Genomic DNA, 19,511 nt, shown 5'->3' with positions numbered 1-19,511 from the left:
GAAAGCAATTCCATGAAAAACACGTCCTGAGTCACAATTTAGAACTTAACTAAATATGGTTTTTAGCAACGTAAGTTTAGTTCGCGAATTAAGTAGAAACAATATATTTTCGCTTTTCCAAGCTAAAGCCATTAACGGAAAAGGTGCCGTTTAATTATTAACATTTGTTGACACAGCGAAAGATTCTTTCCTCCTTTTAAATTTTGTTCAAGAGTATGTCTCTTTTTGTTGTAAATAGCACTTTCAGGACCTAATTCAGTACTAATGAATTTTTTCAGCTGTGCGGAAGAGTAGTTGAAGTTTGGTTGAAGGATTAATCAGCCCGAGGTGAATTTGCCGAAAAAAATGCTGAGTTATCAATTTAATCTTTTCACACATATTATTATGATAAAAGCTGAACAAGAGTCCAGGATGCGCATTTCTCAGGCCGGATAAATTTGAAAACGAAGCTTTATTTCTGCGGTTAGGCCTACAGTGCACATTAATCCGTCACGAAAATGGAGCTTTTCGAAAACGCTCTTCAAGCCAGGAATTTGAAAACGCCGGCTTTTCGTTTTCGTGTGGACGGAAAACATTTTGAAAACGGAGCTTTTCGAAAACGATGGCCTCACGATAATCATGTGATTTCCCTGACTGACATTTCTTCAAATGCAAATCCAAAATGGAAAAATGAACGTTAATTGTTGCGTTTTTAATTGGGGCCAGTCATATCCCTTTGTGTCGTTGCGTTTTCAATGTGTTCTCCTTAGTCAAGAATGACTCTCCATCATATATTCTGTTATCAAGGCGAATCTAGGTGGTTTAGTCCAAGCGCACTTATAGCACTTAGAAATCTGCTTTTCAAACTTTGTTTTACAAAACAACCTTCCTTTATGGGTGAAGAAGTGAATACGACTATTAATTTCACAGGCAAAACGAAATTAACGGACATGACTTAATGAACCAATAATATTTACAAACCTTTTAGCCCGGGCGTATGGTGTATTCAATTTTTAATATAGATCGAACTTTCACAAATGGAAAAAGCCACAAATATGCAGAACTGTAAATAGCTTCATTTCACTGATAAACAACGGGTTTATAATTAAGCAGTCTTATTAGCAGATTTTGTGCTTCATCCATTTTGTGTCAGAACAAAACTAAACTTTTAAGTCTTTTAACATTGTCAAAACTCGTTGAGTAGAGAAAGTATTCAAACTGAAATAATTAACTGTATTGTTTTTATTCAGTATAACTAATTTTAAATAAACGAAACGTCAGTAAAATAAAATAGGACCACAAATTGGCGACTTTCCTGAACTTAAAATCAGTCTCCGTTTTCCTGGATGTAGGGGAATTTCGCCGAAACGTCGATAAATATATTTGTGGTCATGTTTCTTTTCATGTTTTTGACATCAATTTAACTGAACAGGTCCATTAATTTAATTTGTTCTTTTTTTCTAGTTCAGAACCAGTTTTTATTGAAGTTATATAGCCCAGGGCGAAAATTTTTTCCCGAGAGTCACTTCCATCAAAGTTTTCTATGAAATTTTCCTCAATTCGTTCAGGAAGTAAAGAAGTTAAGTTTCGTGGGGAAAATATATTTTATTTAACAAATAAAGAAGCCTAAGCCGTGTATTACACTGTGATAAAACTGACACGACGGGCATTTGAGAATACGAGGGAAATATAGAAAACACGAGCCGCAGGCGAGTGCTCTCTACATTTCTCGAGTGTTCTCAAATGTCCGGAGTGTTTTACGAACAAGTTCTCGAAGGTGATTAATCTTGATGACAAGGCACCGTTTCCACATACTAAGTTTGTTGGGTAAAATTAAAATTTCAAAAAATAAATTTGTTATAGAATATTATTTAAGTTTTTAAAAAAAAAATGTCATGCGCTAAATTGCCAAATGATTTCAAACTATCAAAGCACACTCACAATTATTTTACATTGTGTTGATTTTAAGGACTGTCTTGCCAAGGAGTCGAGCGTAATGGCTTTTGTCAAAAAGCTTTTTTACCTAGCAGCTGTGCTTGGAGTATCGCAACTGTTTTGTAACGTGGAGGCACAGCAATGTAGCAGACAAAGTCGAAAAGAAGCTTCCCAGTTTGGCATGATGTTACAGAGACACATCTTCAAACGGATGACGGATCCTTCGTATGTTTGTCTTAAGGAGTGTCGCCTTGACTTACGGTGCCAAAGTTTCAACTACGTTATTTCCAAAGAGATGTGTGAATTGAACAATCGCACCAAGGAAGCGAGACCTGGAGATTTTGTTCCAGACCCTGACAGATATTACTTTAGACGAGACTTTGGTAGAGGTAACTAATCATAGTTTTATCAAGTTCCTTTCTTACCCGGTTTAGTGAATTTCTCGTTTCTCGATTTAAGAAAAGAGGCACATCATGCATACGTTGGTAATACGAATTGCAAAATTATCATGATGAAAAAATATATGCAATAACGATTGAAATTGTCGGACACTTCGGATGAATGTTGGAAATTCTCTACATCTTGACGAGCCTTTACATCACCTTGGGAAATCGTCGGAATTCGTCGGGTCATCTTCGGAAATTTTGTAGGTCTTCGGTTAAACTTTGGAATCTTTGTAGGTTGTCAAAAAATCTCTGGGAATCCTTCGAATAAACCGATCAAAATGCATTAATTATTCTGCTCTCTACGCTTTAAACGTATATGAAATGATGTCGATATATAGATAACATCCTCAGTATGATTCAAGAATCACACGGGAACTGTAACACACCTGGTTAATATCACGGATTATTATACGGTTGTACATGTGTTTCACAAGGACTGGGAACTACCAAATTCACGAATTTGATCGGCTAAAATCGATATTGACCGCGGTCTAGATTTTCCCATTTAGACCGGCACCTAAATCGGTTACATTTTGCGGTGAAAAAGCTGTAAACTAAAATACAAAAATGTTGACTATTTCCTTAAAAAACTATTAGTGGAAGTGCCAAAACGCCTGATGAGAAAAAAAATATTAAAGAGGACGAGCAAACTTTGGCCGATTTAAGTTCAGCTCATCGCGGTTCGCAAGGAAAATGCCAGCTAGTACAAACCAGTTACATTAGAAGAATCAAATTTTTCTTTTGTGCCATATAATAAACATCTTATTAACCGAGCTTAGTCGGTCTGTATGGGAGAATCTTGATCTCGGTCTTGCATACAGACCGAACGCAGTGAGGTCTGTACTCACGACCTTGGTCAAGATTCTCCCATACAGACCGACTAAGCTCGGTTAAACAAAAATGTATGAATTCCTTCATCGAGCCAAATTTTGCTCGTTAAAGACTAAGAATGGTCAATTGGACCGATTTATGGCGAAAAAGAAAGTTTTGGAGAAAATTTGTGCTTTTCTTTAATAAGAGCTAATGAATAATATTTGCTTTCCAGTCCCCCTCGGTTCCATTCCTGGACTGCCTGCTGAATCGTGCCATGAAATCAAGGCGAGTGAAGGAGGACAAGCCGTCAGTGGAACATACTGGTTTTATTCTATTGTACCAGACAACGTTGCACTTGCATACTGTGACATGAAAACCGAAGGTAACTTTACCCAGTTTTCTTTTTTTGTCGCTGTTTTGAGGTGTCCAGTTGCACACAGCTTTTGCAGCAAAATGAGGAAAAAAGTTACGAAACATTATACATGGTTTTTGCACGTAACAATAAAAAATGTATTTTTGATTATGACAAGGTCTTTTTCTAACCCTGACGTCTTATACAGATATCTAGATTTTTTTGCAGTATTTAACAAGAGGAAATCGTCTATTTGTAGCGCTAGAGTCAAGGAAATTCAAGGTCGGGGTTCTTTTAGACTTAAAATAGTAATTACCATTTACAACAACCTCTCTGGGAAACTTTGGGCAAAATACATTAATTTGATTCCAAGGTGGGCTACTTTCAAATTTCAATATTTAGACTTCAGACCTCTTATTATGCACATTCACTACTGGTAAAGACTACAAAATTAACTTCAAATTGAAGGAAACCCGAAAGTAACAGTTTTCTAAGATAGAGATATTAAATAAACCATAAAGAAACAAGGATGGTCTAGAATGGAGAAGACTGACACGGTTTACAAAAGAAGAACTTCAAAAAAATAGGCTAAACTTTTCAATATGAGCAAACCGTGAAGTAGGTCCTTTAACTAGGAACATTTGTAGTCTTTACCCTTAAAATGGTAGCTTGACTTGATAATATGGACCTCTATGAGACTCCAAAATCAGAGGTGTTGTTAACGAATTCTATCCATTTCAAAACCTTAAAAAAGATGAGTGTATTTTGCTATCCTTCCCTCAGACCTGGACGAATGCAATTCCTCAGTTCCTGTTTGTCACGAGAGTGCCACGTGTCAGAATACCATTGGTTCTTATCGCTGCTTATGTAACAGGACTGGGTTTATTTATCAGGATGGAAAAGGTTGCGTTGGTAAGTATAACATGACTTGGTCAGCCTAGTGCTGCCTGAACTCGACCTTTTCAAATAAAGTAAGTACGTAGGTATGAATTCTTGTCCACGGTTTTGGCAAACTCTAAACAGCAGTCTCAGAATCTCATATCTTGTGTTATAATTTTTTACTTCGCTCGAATTTAAAGGAGCTCAGTTACGTTATTTTGAGTCATTTTGGCCACGTACAAAATTGAATCTAAATTGAAGGAAACCTGGAAATATAAATTTACTAAGATAGAAAAACACAATAGAGATAATAATCAACCATAAAGGAGCAAGGATGGTTAAGGATGGAGGAGATTGACACGGATTACAAACGACGAACTTGAAAAATTTAGGCTAAACTTTTCAAGATGCGCAAACCGTGACGTAGGCCACTTAAGTGCTAGCTGACAATCCCTCGATTACCACTCGTTTATTGATCTTTACACCTGTTGTACAAAGCAAACTAACTACAGGCTGCGTCAGAGGTTTCGCACTAAGGCAAGGCTATAGCAAAGTGCTATAGCAAAGTTGAACAGGAAAACGAATTTAATCATTTCGATAAGAAAATGAGTACTTGAAAAGAGCGGAAATAAAGTTATCAACAGTCGTTATATCTGATAATCTTCGACAAACTTCGGAAGACAATCGTAAAGATTCGTTTTATCCCTTCGGATCATCGTGGAAAATCTTCGTCCACAAGTCACCTTTGGCGCTTCTTTTCCTTTGCTTTACAGATGTTGATGAATGTCCCGACGGGTCACATGATTGTGACGTCAATGCCGACTGTAACAATATTGCGGGATCCTACATATGCTCGTGCAAACCAACATATTTCGGAAACGGAAAATACTGTACAAGCTTCCGTGAGTTTTTAGTCTGTCATATTTGCAATGATATTATAAATTAATAAACGAACCCTTCTGTCCTAGCTTTATAATCTTGGGATAACTTTTGTTCGCTACGTGCACCGTGTGGGGGTGAGCAAAACATCAAGATATATTTTTGTCTCATACAAAAACTAGGCTTTTGTGGGTGGGCCATGTTCGCGGGGGCCTCATGGTTAGTGCGCTCGACTCCGGATCGACCGGTCTTGGTTCAAGTCCTAGCCGAGGACATTGTGTTGTGTTCTTGGGCAAGACACTTTACTCTCACGGAGCCTCACTCCATCCACGTGTATAAATGAGTACCGGCGAACTTAATGCTGGGGGTAACCCTGCGATGGACCAGCATTCCATCCAGGGGGGAGTAGAAATACTACTAGTTGCTTCATGCCACAAAAACCGGGATAAGCTCTGGCCTGATGGGCCAATTGGCCCGTATTCCCACTTAACCTTTTTACCATAATTTGCTAATTTATTTAAGATGGCTCCTGCTTTTTCTTTTGACTCAAAGCCTCACTTTGCTATTCTCTCTTACCCAGGCGGCCTCGGTTCATCCGTTATTCTTGCTGGTCTCGATCGCAAAAATTACACCGAGAAGCTGATTTCCTTTTTGGACCCAGTCCTCCTGAGCTCACAGCGTAGTGGGTTTGTGCGGTGCTGGCATGCCAAGACTGACGGCTCGGCTGCATCGATATTCCACGACAACTGTGATGGAAAGGGACCCACCTTGACCATCATTAAGTCCGGCAACTACACATTTGGTGCATATACCGACGTGTCCTGGCATAGCAGTAAGTAGCAATTAGACAGTTGTTTTCTTTTTTTAAATTTGGTGGGGGTGTGCGACCCGCTTCACAAAACCCATACCCTATTTATGACCAAAGTCTGCGATTTTCCCTACCCTATTTACGACATGACCAAAAGTCCGATACCTCATTTAAGACCAGACCCTTGAATCAATACCTTGTTTCAGACCTGCCTTATAATTAGTTCCCTAGTTCAGACCAAGGTTAAAGGCAATGTTTATATGCTTTTAGTGGAAGGATAGCTTTTTCTATAAGACATACCCGATCCAAGACTAGAGTTCAAAAACCATACCCTATTTGGGACCTAAATGGCCAAAATCTATACTCTATTTACGACAAAAACTGCTAAAAAGCCATACCCTGTGGAGCCGCACATACCTGTATAGCCCATATAAGGAAGTGACCCCCCTCCCCGTCCGGGCAATACAATTTCCTTTCATCAGTGTCTGTTTACAGCCGAGGTATTCAGAATGTTTCAAACGTTTCTCTTCATTTCAGCTCCTTGCGACTTCTCTACAGCCAGTAAAGCTTTCATCTTCTCGCTTTACAACAGCAAAGGATATAATCCTGTCAAGCTGACCCAGTATCGAAATCAGGAAAAAGCAATGTATGGTTCTTCCAGTTACGGACCCATTTTTGGTCATTTTCAAGTTAGTTATGGCCATGACATCTTCATATCGGACAACGCTTTGAGCAACCAACATTCTTATACCCGATGTGGCTCTACGTACTCCGTTCCCCCCGGATATGTAACTGGTTACTGTGGATTTTTCACTGGAGGCCGATATTTCACTCCTACTGACATTGAAGTGTTCTACGAAATAGGTAATAAATATTCGCAAATAAAGCGGCTTCAACCAAAGTAATCACTACAATAAGCGACTGGCTGACGATGCTCGCACCACGCTGTCGTCCAATCAGAAGTAATCTAAGATCAGAACCAATCGCAACTCGCTCGTACACAGCTCTCGCACACCTTTTCCCGCTCTTCTGCTTCTGCTTCTGCGCGCTCAGCTACATGTATTTGGTTCTGGTTTGATTGGTTCACTTGATAATTCCTCGTGTAACCTGTTTTTCAGCATAAACGCTACAATTTCTTTCAGATGCCTGCCTCTGTCAGTACAATCAATTGCAGTATACTTCATAGTTGTGGGAGGCGCGGTGGCCTCATGGTTAGTGCGTTCGTCTCCGGATTGAGCGGTTCGGGTTCGAGCCCTGGCCGGGGACGTTGTGTTGTATTCTTGGGCAAGACACTTTACTCCCACAGTGCCCCTCTCCACCCAGGCGTACAAATGGGTACCGGCGAACTTAAAGCTGGGGATAACCCTGCTATGGACTAGCATCCAATCCAGGGAGGAGTAGAAATACTCCTAGTCGTTTCATACTACAGAAACTGGGATTAGCTCCGGCCTGATGGGCCACTTGGCTCGTATGCAGACTTTACCTTATCTTATAGAGTGAAGCCGTAGATTTTCGACTATGTTGGAAAGATTTTTGACTTGTTTGGTGAGACTTTCAAAACTTTCAGATATTATCCCAAGGTCTTTATCATTTCGGAACATGAGCATGTCTGCCGTAGTTTGGAAAAGACGTGAGAATGTTTCCAGGAAAGATGCAAAGTGTTTTTTATCATATCGTAAACACATCTTATTTGAAACTCATTTTGCCGAATCAGTATGTCAAATTTCATTAAAAGACATTAAACGACCAGTTACTAAAAAATTCCGGAAATTTCGGTCAGAATGTAAATGGTAAGACAATTTTGGCTCGACCGAACGGGAAATTTCATAATTCTCAACAGAAATTTCCGACTGGAAAACGTGCTTATTACCATTGGCAATCTTTCACCGCCATCTTGGAATATAATCAAGTTGAACTTGTCCTGGTCTCTTTTGGTAAATTGGTTTTTCTTGAGTAAATGGTAAATCGTCAATCGGAACGGAACTTACCAGCGGGCATTTTTGGTAAACAGCTAAGAACTACGAATTCATTTGCCTTTATCTCACTTCAAAATACCACAAATTTTCTTTTATTCTACAGGGGGCCTTGGTGCATCGGACATTCTTGGAAGCCTCGATTTCGGCAAATACTTGGGAAAGCTTATTTCTTATTTAGATCCAGTCGTCCCGGATGCATTCCGCAGTGAGTTTGTGCGGTGCTGGCATGCAAAGACTGACGGCTCGGCTGCATCTACATTCCACAACAACTGTGACGGAAAGGGACCCACTGTGACGATCATTAAGTCCGGCAGCTACATATTTGGTGGATATACTGATCTTTCTTGGCAAAGTGAGTAATTTTGAGAAAGTTTTCAGTCTGAACTGTCTTCGTTTCTTAGGCCTTCTGGACAAATGTGAAACCTTGTCATTGTTATCAGTTTTCTTCCTCAGCCAGAACATGTCGATGTCATTCATGCAACGATAAGTTATCGCTTAACACTAATATAATCTTATAACTCTTTCAAGCATCATGCGAAACACCTTTGAAATCCTCTCGACTTGCGCCTTTGTTGCGCTATGACTGCATTTTTCTGGTCTACCTAACTTATTACATGAAATTTTCGCGACACGTTTATTTCGCGAGTTTGAGGTGCGCACATTTCGCGACACTTAAATTTTGCGATTTTGCAAGAATTTTGTACTTTGAATCACTTTAACTTCGCGTTTTTGAGTAACACACAATTTATTTCCTTGGCAATTTTACTTCAACATGTCCTTGAATTTAAAAAACCGACTTTATCAAAGGTACAATCACGTCAAAATTAACAAAAACGCAACGGCGATCCTATATCTCAAAAGTAAGTCACTTCATTTTCGCGACACTCATTGTTCGCGTCACTTTAATCTCGCGATATTTTTAAATCGCGAAATTCGCGAAATTAACGTGTCCCGATAATTTCATGTAATAAGGTATTTTTGTTATATAAAAATATATCCATTAACACGATTTCTTTTACTGTGCTATTTGTTTCAGTTGATCGTTAGTCCTTCGTGCGTGAGCGAGTACGGGGGAACTCCCATTTGAGAAGGTCGGGGATGTTCGTCGAAAAATTGAATTTTACAACCTCTAAAGGAGACCACTTTGGGCGTTGCTCGAGCTTTTATTGGATGCCTGAAAGATACCACTTAAAACGGAATAGGTTCGATTACCAGCCGCTGATCAGGCAAGGAGCCCGCGCTAGTAGACCTGACTCGAGAGATCGGCGCAAATCGACCCTAAAAACTATTGTTGTTGTTATTGTTTCTTCGAGTTTACACTAAAAAATACTTTGGCAGCTAAAAATAGTGGCGTTTCGTCGTAAACGACGTAAGCGAGACCAGAATCCTTCAGCAAAACAACGAGGGTCCCCGACCTTTTCATTTGGGAGTTCCCCTGGGGATGCGGGTAGAACACCGCGAAAAAAATGGCCCGTGGGATTTCGCGCGGCCTTTTTTTCCTCGAGGTTTATTCACGGTCACGCTCGACGGACTAAGCGAAAGAGAGACTACACGTAGTCTAGTTGATTGTCAGAATGTTTAGACGCTTATTTTCATCTTAGATTCTGGCGGTTATACTTCAGCTAGGAAAGCTTTCATCTTCTCGCTCTACAATGTCAAAGGATATAATCCTGTGAAGTTGACTCAGTATCAAAATCAGCAGTATGCAATGTACACTGAGCCCAATTACGGCCCCAGCTTCGGTTACGGGCCTGATATCTACATATCGGACAACGCTACGGCCAACCAAAATTCTTCTACCCAGTGTGGCGGAACCTACTCCTTCCCCTCCGGATATTCAACTGCTGGCTGTGAATTTTTCACTGGAACCAGTCATTTCACGCCAACTGACATTGAAGTGTTTTACGAAATAGGTAATAAATCACTGGAAAAGTTGAAAATTTACAGAGTATGTAAATAACATGTAATTAACATGTAAATAATCAAAAAGACACTGTAAAGAATAATTTACATGATTTTTCCCCTTTTACATGTTTTGGAGGTTTCATGTAAAAAACATGTAAATATTTTAAGTGAAACATGTAAATGATGAAGAAAACACTGTAAATGTTTCAAAGCAAAGGGCTAAGATCATGTAAATAACATGTAAACTGTTCCTGCGAATACTGTAAATAGCCTGTAAATTTCTTGTGATTCAACCTAGAAACCCGTAAATAACATGTAAATTTAATACAGGGAGGCTGCCATAATACTGTAAATAACATGTAAATAAAAAAGGGGAGGCTGTAAACAACATGTAAATAAAAAAAGGGAGGCTGTAAATAACATGGAAAATGAAAACAGGAGCCTGTAAATAACGTGTAAATCAAAAAAGGGAGCCTGTAAATAACGTGTAAATCAAAAAAGGGAGCCTGTAAATAACATGTAAATCGAAAATGGAGCCTGTAAATAACGTGTAAATCGAAAAGGGAGTCTGTAAATAACATGGAAATCAAAAACGGAGCCCATAAAGAACATGTAAATTGAAAAAGGGAGGCTGTAAATAACATGTAAATCAAAAAAGGGAGGCTGTAAATAACATGTAAATCGTAAAAGAGAGCCTGTAAATAACATGTAAATCGAAGAAGGGAGCCTGTAAATAACATGTAAATCGAAGAAGGGAGCCTGTAAATAACATGTAAATCGAAAAAGGGAGCCTGTAAATAACATGTAAATCGAAGAAGGGAGCCTGTAAATAACATGTAAATCGAAAAAGGGAGCCTGTAAATAACATGAAAATCGAAAAAGGGAGCCTGTAAATAGCATGTAAATTGAAAAGGGGAGCCTGTAAATAACCTGTAAATTGAAAAAGGGAGCCTGCAAATAACCTGTAAATTGAAAAAGGGAGCCTGTAAATAACCTGGAAATGGAAAAAGGGAGCCTGTAAATAACATAGAAATCGAAAAAGGGAGGCAGAAACCCTGTACGATAAATGACTTGTAAATAATAACTTGAAGAAAAATGCATGGAATGTACTGTTTTATTGTAATCAAATCTGTTGACCTTAATTATAATAGTAGAAAATATGCAAATTTATACAGAATCAGAAATTTATTGCAATCAGAACAAACTCAGTAAACTTCAAATAGTTTTTATATACCATGAATAAGGTTTACAATGTATACATTGCAACAAATAAAACATGTTTTCTTTTCTATCTATCCATAACAAGACAACTTAAATGTAATTTTGTGCATGGCCAAAATATTTTAAAATACCATGACTGAGCTCCTTTAACCGAATTCAAGCACTTTTCAAGAAGACTACTAAAATTCAAGACCTTTTCAAGATAATAAAATGATTAAGAACTATACTGTTGTCAGCAACAACTAGTAAAAATTTTGCAATTTAGGTGCATTACTAAATTAAAATTGTTTGCGAATGGATACCTGTTTTAAATATATACTAAATCCACAAAGGCAAATGTAACATAATGATAATACCTTTGTCATAAAATGAATGAATAAACTGTTTTTTCTTACCAAGTAATTAATGTAGGATTAAATTAGCCTTAATAATTATTATGAAAAATGGGGGAGGCATGATGGCCTCATAGTTACATGTAGTGCGCTCAACTCCTGATCGAGCAATCTGGGTTCAAGCCCTAGACGGGTACATTCTGTTGTGTTGTTGGGCAACACACTTTACTCTCAGTGCCTCTCCACCCAGGTGTATAAGTGGGTACCAGTGAATTTAATGGTGGGGTAACCCTGCAATGGACTGGCATTTCATCCAGGGGGAGTAGAAATAGTCCTAGTTGCTTCCTGCTACAGAAAGCGGGATAAGCTCCAGCCTGTTGGGCCACGTGGCTCGTATGCAGACTTTACCTTTACCTTATTATGAAAATTACTGCAATGTAAGTGTGAAGTATTGATCAACTTTTTTCAGAGTGAATTGTTCTTTTGAAATAACAGAAAATAGGGAGAAAAAACATTTACCACAAGATAGAGATTGACATTTTAAATTCATCATAAAAACATTCATGCCAAAGGAATACTACATTGCATAACATAAAACAAGGCTTCTGACATCTTTTAGGCTATGTTTACAAAGTCACAGTTTCCTTCTTTTTCCAAAACTGTACGAAATCCAAACAGTACAAACATTTTGGACCCCTGACAAAGCATTCACTGTAAACAATATTCAAAATTTTACTTTTTCTTTTTGTGAAAAAAAAAAAACTGTACTGTAAAAAAAAAAATTCATAGGGGCCTGTTGAAATTGAAAGGCCTATCTAGTACCATAGTTCCCATAACACATCATGAGTTAATAAATTATTGTTCTGGTACTACATGTATGTAAACATAGCCTTTTCTTTTTATGATGAAATCTTATAGCTGCTGTATTGAACAATAAGTATCAACCTAGCAATCTAAGATATTTAAATTTGATGCTAATTCACTAACACAGGTACAGTGTAGGTGATACTTCAAAGCATTAAAAAATAATGTTTAAAGTGGTTGAATTTACGCCAGAAAGCTGCCAGAGCATATCAAAGTGTTGAAGGTCACCATGTTAGACTGTAATGCACCAGGGGCCCATTTCTCGAAGGTCCCAAAAAGTTTTCGCACCCAGAAAGCCATACCAAAATCTGAAATCTTATGCTTACAGAGCTGTTTTAATCGCTTATTCTCAATATGAACAGAGGTTTCCTTCACACAAGAAGTTTCAGGCATATACAGCTCTTAGGTTTTAGACACAGCTCAATTAAAGATGGCTTTGTGGGCCCGAAAAGTTTCCAGGGCCTTCAAGAAATGGGCCTTGGACCCCTTATAGAGTCATAAGTACTGTAGACTTCTCAGTGGCTGATTTTTTCCTGATCAAGCATCAATGCCAAGGAGTATGCATGTATTGACCACTCTCAATTTTACTTCATCCTACAAGTAACATAAAACATTTCGTTAAATAAGATAAGTTATGCCTGAGTATGAATCAGCAAATTCTGTGTATGATATCAATCAGCGAATTTTACGCTGGAGTTATTATTTTGTTTCTTATCATTCCAATTTATACTGTGACCTTTGAAATCGGACTGTAGCCAGTCATGTTGACTGGCCAAAGTAATTTTAGCTCAGTCACGTCTCGTTCCTGACCGGTCAGGATATTTACGCAAAAATCAAGTACATGTAATGTGAGCCAAATTAAACCCACAAATATAGTTTGTTTGTTCCAGTCACTGCTAGACCGTTTAAAAATTGGCTTAATATTTTTCCGAACAGATTTAACCCCAGCCACTCGAATGGCATTCCTATTGATCTTGAATGCATGACAAACAGCAAGCGAATGGTCATTAGCCGTTTGAACAGATACATGTATACATTGGTGTATGTTTTCATTAGAGGTCATAATAAATATGAGATTAAAAACTCTCAGATTTACAGTTGGGGATTTGATTGTTTATTCAAGAATGAACAACGTGACCGTCTCAACATGACATGACTGGTCAACATGACCGGCGAGTGAAGTTTTTGGCCAGTCAAGTCACCATTCTGGCCAGACATTGCCCGTTGACCAGCCATTATTTTGAGCCCTGAATATTCATCAATCAAACAGATCTTACATCTACATCTGTAGCTACTGTGTGACAAAAACTTTGCATCTCTGATTGGAAGGCACTGAATTTCAGAGGATGTAGAAGAACTACACTCAAAATGTGTGGCAGTAAATATTCAATGTTCACTATCTTCTACATTGTAATATTCATGCAAAATAAATCAAACTCCTATCAAACAATGTTTAAATAGTAAGTCAAGTTATTTGCAGGCACAATTTGATTGTTTCGTACGTGCACTTATGCTCTATTGGTGGACAAAGGTACAGCTGATGTCATAAATGTTTGTTTTTGTTTCTTTGTTATGTATTACAAAGCAGATAGATTCTATGTTGTCACGCATCTGTTCAGTAATAGATCACAGAAGACATCAAAATGTGGTAAGAACATCAGTGACACGCCTGAAAAATTCAGATTCTGAGACACACTCTGGTAATGGCTTATGTGAATATTTTTTTGCTTTTACCACATTTTGGTGTTATCTGTGATCTACTCAGGGTAGGAAAAACCCAGGTCTGGTTTCCTCAGCCAAGTAAATTTTGCTCTTGGGCAAGTGAAATTACAATGTAGCCTCAGTAGTCTTGTGAGTCTGACTAAAAATGCCAGCTTGAGAAATGATAATTTCCAGTCATTCCATTTCAAAACTTAAGACCTAAAGATTAGTTAATTATTAGGTTGAAAGCAAGAATTAGTTAGGAATCCGAGCGTACTTCATTCGCATTTGTCCTCTGATTTCCTTACTGGCCACCACACTGGCAACTAATATTTAAATGGGGGCAAGAGAAAACTGAAATTGACTGGCCCACTGGGCAAGTGACTTACAATTTTTTTTCCTGCCCTGCTACAGATGAATGAACAGATGCATGACACATGAAACCTACATGTATTTGGTAAGAGCCCAATTTCGTACAAGTAAAATGTACAGCTGTAACAGGGCTCTAAAGTGCTGTCTGGTCATCCCAGGGTAAGGCAATCGATTGAAATTGATCCATAAATTGATATAAATCAATAAATTGAAATTAATGTAAGTGTTATCACTGCTGTCAATCAACTGAAAGAAATTCATACTCACATGCTAGTGAAGTTTCAAGTTATCGATTTGATTTTACCAAATTTATCAGTCATTAGAGAATCAATTGAAAGTTGGCCTCTCTTTGTTAGTTCACATAAACTGTAGAAAAATTGTGTCCCTCAACACAATGATTGATTGTAACTTTTTTATGTAGATTTCAAAGGCACTACCAAAGACCCCCAAAATAGTCCCCGATACATGTATGGCAGCAAAATATTCTGTTTACAAGATACAATGTTATGTTTTTATGCAATTGTATTCATGAGTTTATATTTCACTTTATATCTTTCTTATTAAATGTTGCTTAAAAGATAAGCTAGTATCAGCAAAATTGATAATGCTTATTGAAAATTTGATCACAATTGGTTACCCATGATGAATCCTTTTATTGATTTCTGATATCATTGACTAATTTCTATTGATTGTTATGAAATAATCGATTGACTATACTGTGTCGTCCAAGACAAGTAGATTTTCCCGACTGGGCAAGTTACTCTTCCTTTTTTTTTCCAAGTCCTGTGTAGTTTTCATGACAGTTTGAGGTACATGTATACCCCTTTATAAAGTATCGTAGTGTTTTTTTTGTGAAAGAAAATTTCACAACATTTAACTTACTATCAGCACCAGTGGGTGCAATGTCCACGTACAGTTGTGTAGCATATTGTAACTTGCATGTAGGTACAACTGTAGACACTTAAGTAACTTCAGAATACTTACACTAGCATAAGAGAAATTTCTCTGCTGAAGATGGCACATTACATTTTAGCTTACTAGCATTCACGTCAGAGGGCAACATAACCCCTTACATGAGAATGCATCAGAAGGAATCATAAGATGCATATAAGCCAATAACAAATGTCGCATGTTCTTACTCGGTTATCGAGAACAGAACAGATAATAACAGATAATAAAGTTCTTTGTGCACGGCAGGTAAACATTAACAAAGTCGATTCCACAAGCAATGTAACTTCTCCTTGATAATGACACATTCACAACCAAAGGCAAAACGAAATGTATACGTATCTTGACGTTACTTTACTCTACTCGTTCAATTTATGCAAAACTTGCTTACCTGTTGTTGTTGTTGCCTGTAATCGCTATCTTCAGCTTCTGGGTGACGGAAAACTTTGCCTTGAAACCGTGCACGATGACGAAGTGAAGGTAGAATGGATTTTGGCCCGCTAACACAGAACTCGAGTTCGATGCAAGTTCCAACGAACTGCCAAACATGGCGGGAGAACCGAGAGGACCTGGTACCTAACATGAAGACCGCTGATTCCTGTTTGTTGGAGATCGGGCACTCACAAGGCTGGTATGCTCTTACAAAGGGACTGGGACAACAGTGACGACAATGAAAGCACAGAACGGTAGAAATCACCAAAGAAAAAACAACAACAAAAAAAAAATGTCATTTTGGGTACCGAAAAAAAGTCAGCTATCATTTTCGGAAAGGCGATAAGTCCTAACGTTTTCGGGAAATGGACAAAAAAGCCCTAATAAGTACGAGAATACTCAAGCTCCTCTAGAATAACCGAACAGATAATTTTTTTTGTTGCGCAACCTAAAATTAACCTACAGAGCTTTGAAAGTACACCAGATAGCCTAAAACAGCGTTTCAAAGCATTCGAGAGAAAATGGTCGTTGGGCCGGCCGTGTCCCTTATGGTTCCCTGCCTAACCTAACTCGCGTCAGTTCAAACTCGGTTACCAGGGCTCTTTCCGTCTTGAACTCACACAAAACGTGACGCTTTCATGGTCCTTCATGAATAAATACGTACGTGTCCGAGAATTAATTTTTCTCTTTTGTAGAGACGTCAGCTTGGGACGTCTGCATGTGCAGTAACAATTCTAGTTTTATTTTGTCGTTGTGGATGCGCGGAAAGTTCACAAGAAGACAGCTTAGTGCGGTGTCGATCAATGCAGCGATTTAGTTTGGTGCATACCTTCTAACCCAACTTCAATTTAAAGCACACTATAGCACATACTTGGACTTTAGAGAAGTTCAAATGCTTCAACGTAAAAGGCACCTTAATGGAGGCTTCACGGTAGGCTTACGGAGCTTTAGGGCGGTGTTACATTTTAACTTTACGCGCCTTTAAAAGGTCCCATTTATATGTTCTCGGTTACCCGAGACAACCCTTCCTCTCTCTCCCCCTCCCGTCCTCCCAAGTTTAACCTGGCCGGGGTAACTCTTCATTTACAAGAGGATAGCGAACCTGTCGGTAACTTGGAATTTACATCATTTGAACAGTCTCCGTTGGTTGAACGGTTACACCAGAGTTATATTAAATAAGCCCACTTTTCCATTACATGGTTTTTGCAGGGTTTAGGCAGGCCTTCTCTTAAATTTAGATCTTTTTTTTCTTAGAGTCTCTATTTTACATTAACGTGGTCTTTACAGTTTTTCGAAAAGCCCCCATTATCTCATTTAAATTGTTTTCACAGCCTTTGCAAGGTCCCCGTTTTTGATTTACATGTTTTTAACAGGCTATTTACAGCCCCCCACCGCACCCGGCAACTTCTAGGTTTTCCATTTACATGGTTTTTACATGTTTCTTACAGGCTCCCTTTCTTTCATTTACATTGTTTTTACATGTTTCTTACAGGCCCCCTTTTTTCATTTACATGGTTTTTACATGTTTCTTACAGGCCCCCTTTTTTCATTTACATGGTTTTTACATGTTTCTTACAGGCCCCCTTTTTTCATTTACATGGTTTTTACAAGGTTACAAACATAACATTTCCAGACTTTTTACAGCATTCGCTTGAATTATTTACACGTTTCTTACATGGTTTAGCAAAGCAATTTACATGTTTTTTTACAAAGGCAGATACTGTAAAAGTGCGTAAAATATTTTACAGGTTTTTACATGTTCTTCAAATGATCATTGTCGACAAAGACAATGTAAATCACTATTTACAGAACATTTACATGCTGTACTAAATGCTGTAAATTTCCTGTAAATTTATTTTACAAAACCCTAACATGTAAATTGTAATTTACAAATAATGTAAATCAAGATTTACATACTGTAAATTAAAATTGACATGTCCATGTAAATTTTCAACTTTTCCAGTGAATTCGTGTTTCTTTGTTGGGTTGATGTAATACTTGCGACAGTTATTGGTTTTAGATAGGAGTTTGACATTTGCATTCAGTCTTGTGAAGCTACATGTGGCTATTACAACGGATGAACAGAAGACCTCAAAATCTGACTGTTTTGCTACTGCGAAACGGCTGTATTAGAAGGATTGTGCCCAGCTGAGTTTGGTGTATTTCATTTAGTTTTGTCAAATACTCGCTATAAAACTAAATGTTAGCGAAGACATTACTTCTATGGATCTAAATAACAAAGCCATAGCTTTATTACAAACAAATGCTTCTCCCAGGCGTTATAATTAAAGATGACAATGCAAGCAGACGATACAGACTTTGAAAACTGTTCAGCCTATAACATGTTTCAAAAACTCATTTCGCCATCCGTTTAAATCTTCTTCAATTTCTGTCCATCCGTGCCTTGTTTTGTATAAGTTGTGTTACTGAAATATTCCCTCACTGTTTTCAGTGGTTAGGTTTTATATTTCCCCCAATTCAGCGGTCATTTTCTTTCGCCTAAATTTGGCTAAAATCAATGTCACAGCTAACCTCTTGTTCCTCGTACCCAGGCGGCCTCGGTGCATCTGTTATTCTTGGCGATCTCGATCACAGCAAATACTTAGGGAAGCTGATAACTTACTTAGACCCAGCTCTCCCGAGTGCATCCCGTATTTACTTTGAGCGATGTTGGCATGCTAAGACAGACGGCTGGGATGCGTCAACATTCCACAGCAACTGTGATGGAAAGGGACCCACTGTGACCATTATTAAAGTTGGCCAATACATATTTGGTGGATATACCGATACGTCTTGGCTAAGTACGTATATACTTATCATTATCATTCGATGTATTTGCTTCCTTTTCATTGGCCGAGAGCCCACCAAGTGACCTTCAAATAACTGCCTGCAAATAATGGTCTGCTCATGCGTAATACCGTGTAAATGCAAATAATAGTTCTACTCATGTGTAATTGTAACCACACTCTTAAGTGGGAAACGGCAGGTCGCTTTCCTGAGCGATCAGACGGAGAGTGATTTAAAAATGAAAACAAACTTGGTGAGCGAATAAAAAAGCAATTGATCTCCGATATCGCAAAATATCGTGATTCGTGTCTCGAAGATCAATTACTGATCTGCTCGCCACTGACAAATCACCATATTTTGCTCAATCTCGTCCAATAATTTTTCATTATTTTGCTGGGCCTTATGAATAAGTATTCTTGCTTCTGTTGGTGTTGCTGTGGAGAAACATTATGCTTTTAATTTGATCGATATTAGTTCGTTCCCTTGTGGTTGTTGTTGTGTTAAATGAACGTTGTTTTCGCATGGCTTGTCGATTTACCCCTGTAGTCAGTAAGGACCTCAGGATAAAGTTTTCACATAACGTCTTTGCCAGCCACTTCAGTGGTCAAACACTTTTTCCTTGTTGTTGCAGTTGTTTCTCTGCTCTGAAGCATTTTTATTTTATTACCTTCTTTTCGTTTTTATTTCTAAATGCCACAATCCGCTTTTCTTCATCAGTTTCAGGTTCTTGCAGTTACTCCTCAGCCAGTAAAGCTTTCCTGTTTTCGCTTTACAACAAAGATGGATATAATCCTGTCAAGCTGACTCAGTATCAAAAAAAGACCGAAGCAATCTACAGGTGTTCCTCTTATGGACCCACTTTTGGTTATGGTGCAGGACATG

The 19,511-nt window shown here is 38.2% G+C and overlaps 1 protein-coding gene and 1 long non-coding RNA gene across 2 annotated transcripts; one reads left to right on the top strand and one right to left on the bottom strand.

Annotated features, from left to right (window-relative positions):
* The first annotated feature begins 1,867 nt into the window (after positions 1-1,867).
* Positions 1,868-18,714, top strand: LOC149113228 (uncharacterized). Its single transcript, XM_089288102.1, has 9 exons — positions 1,868-2,303; positions 3,406-3,555; positions 4,309-4,437; positions 5,178-5,306; positions 5,864-6,115; positions 6,629-6,955; positions 8,171-8,419; positions 9,669-9,980; positions 18,395-18,714. Exons 1-9 carry the CDS (start codon positions 1,892-1,894, stop codon positions 18,712-18,714), a joined length of 2,280 nt encoding a protein of 759 aa, XP_089144228.1. The 5' UTR covers positions 1,868-1,891.
* Positions 11,069-16,060, bottom strand: LOC149113229 (uncharacterized). The gene is made up of 2 exons (XR_016206708.1): positions 15,802-16,060; positions 11,069-12,983 (listed from the first exon to the last, which is right to left on the bottom strand). It is a non-coding gene; the product is annotated as an uncharacterized LOC149113229 (long non-coding RNA).
* Positions 18,715-19,511: the final 797 nt, after the last annotated feature.

The sequence above is a fragment of the Orbicella faveolata genome, unplaced genomic scaffold (genome assembly GCF_042242905.1).
Source record: "Orbicella faveolata isolate gen_17 unplaced genomic scaffold, um_ofav_v1 contig_15, whole genome shotgun sequence".
NCBI classification, from domain to species: domain Eukaryota; kingdom Metazoa; phylum Cnidaria; class Anthozoa; order Scleractinia; family Merulinidae; genus Orbicella; species Orbicella faveolata.
Note: the sequence above shows the minus strand (reverse complement) of the source record. Positions and strands in the feature narration are given on the sequence as shown.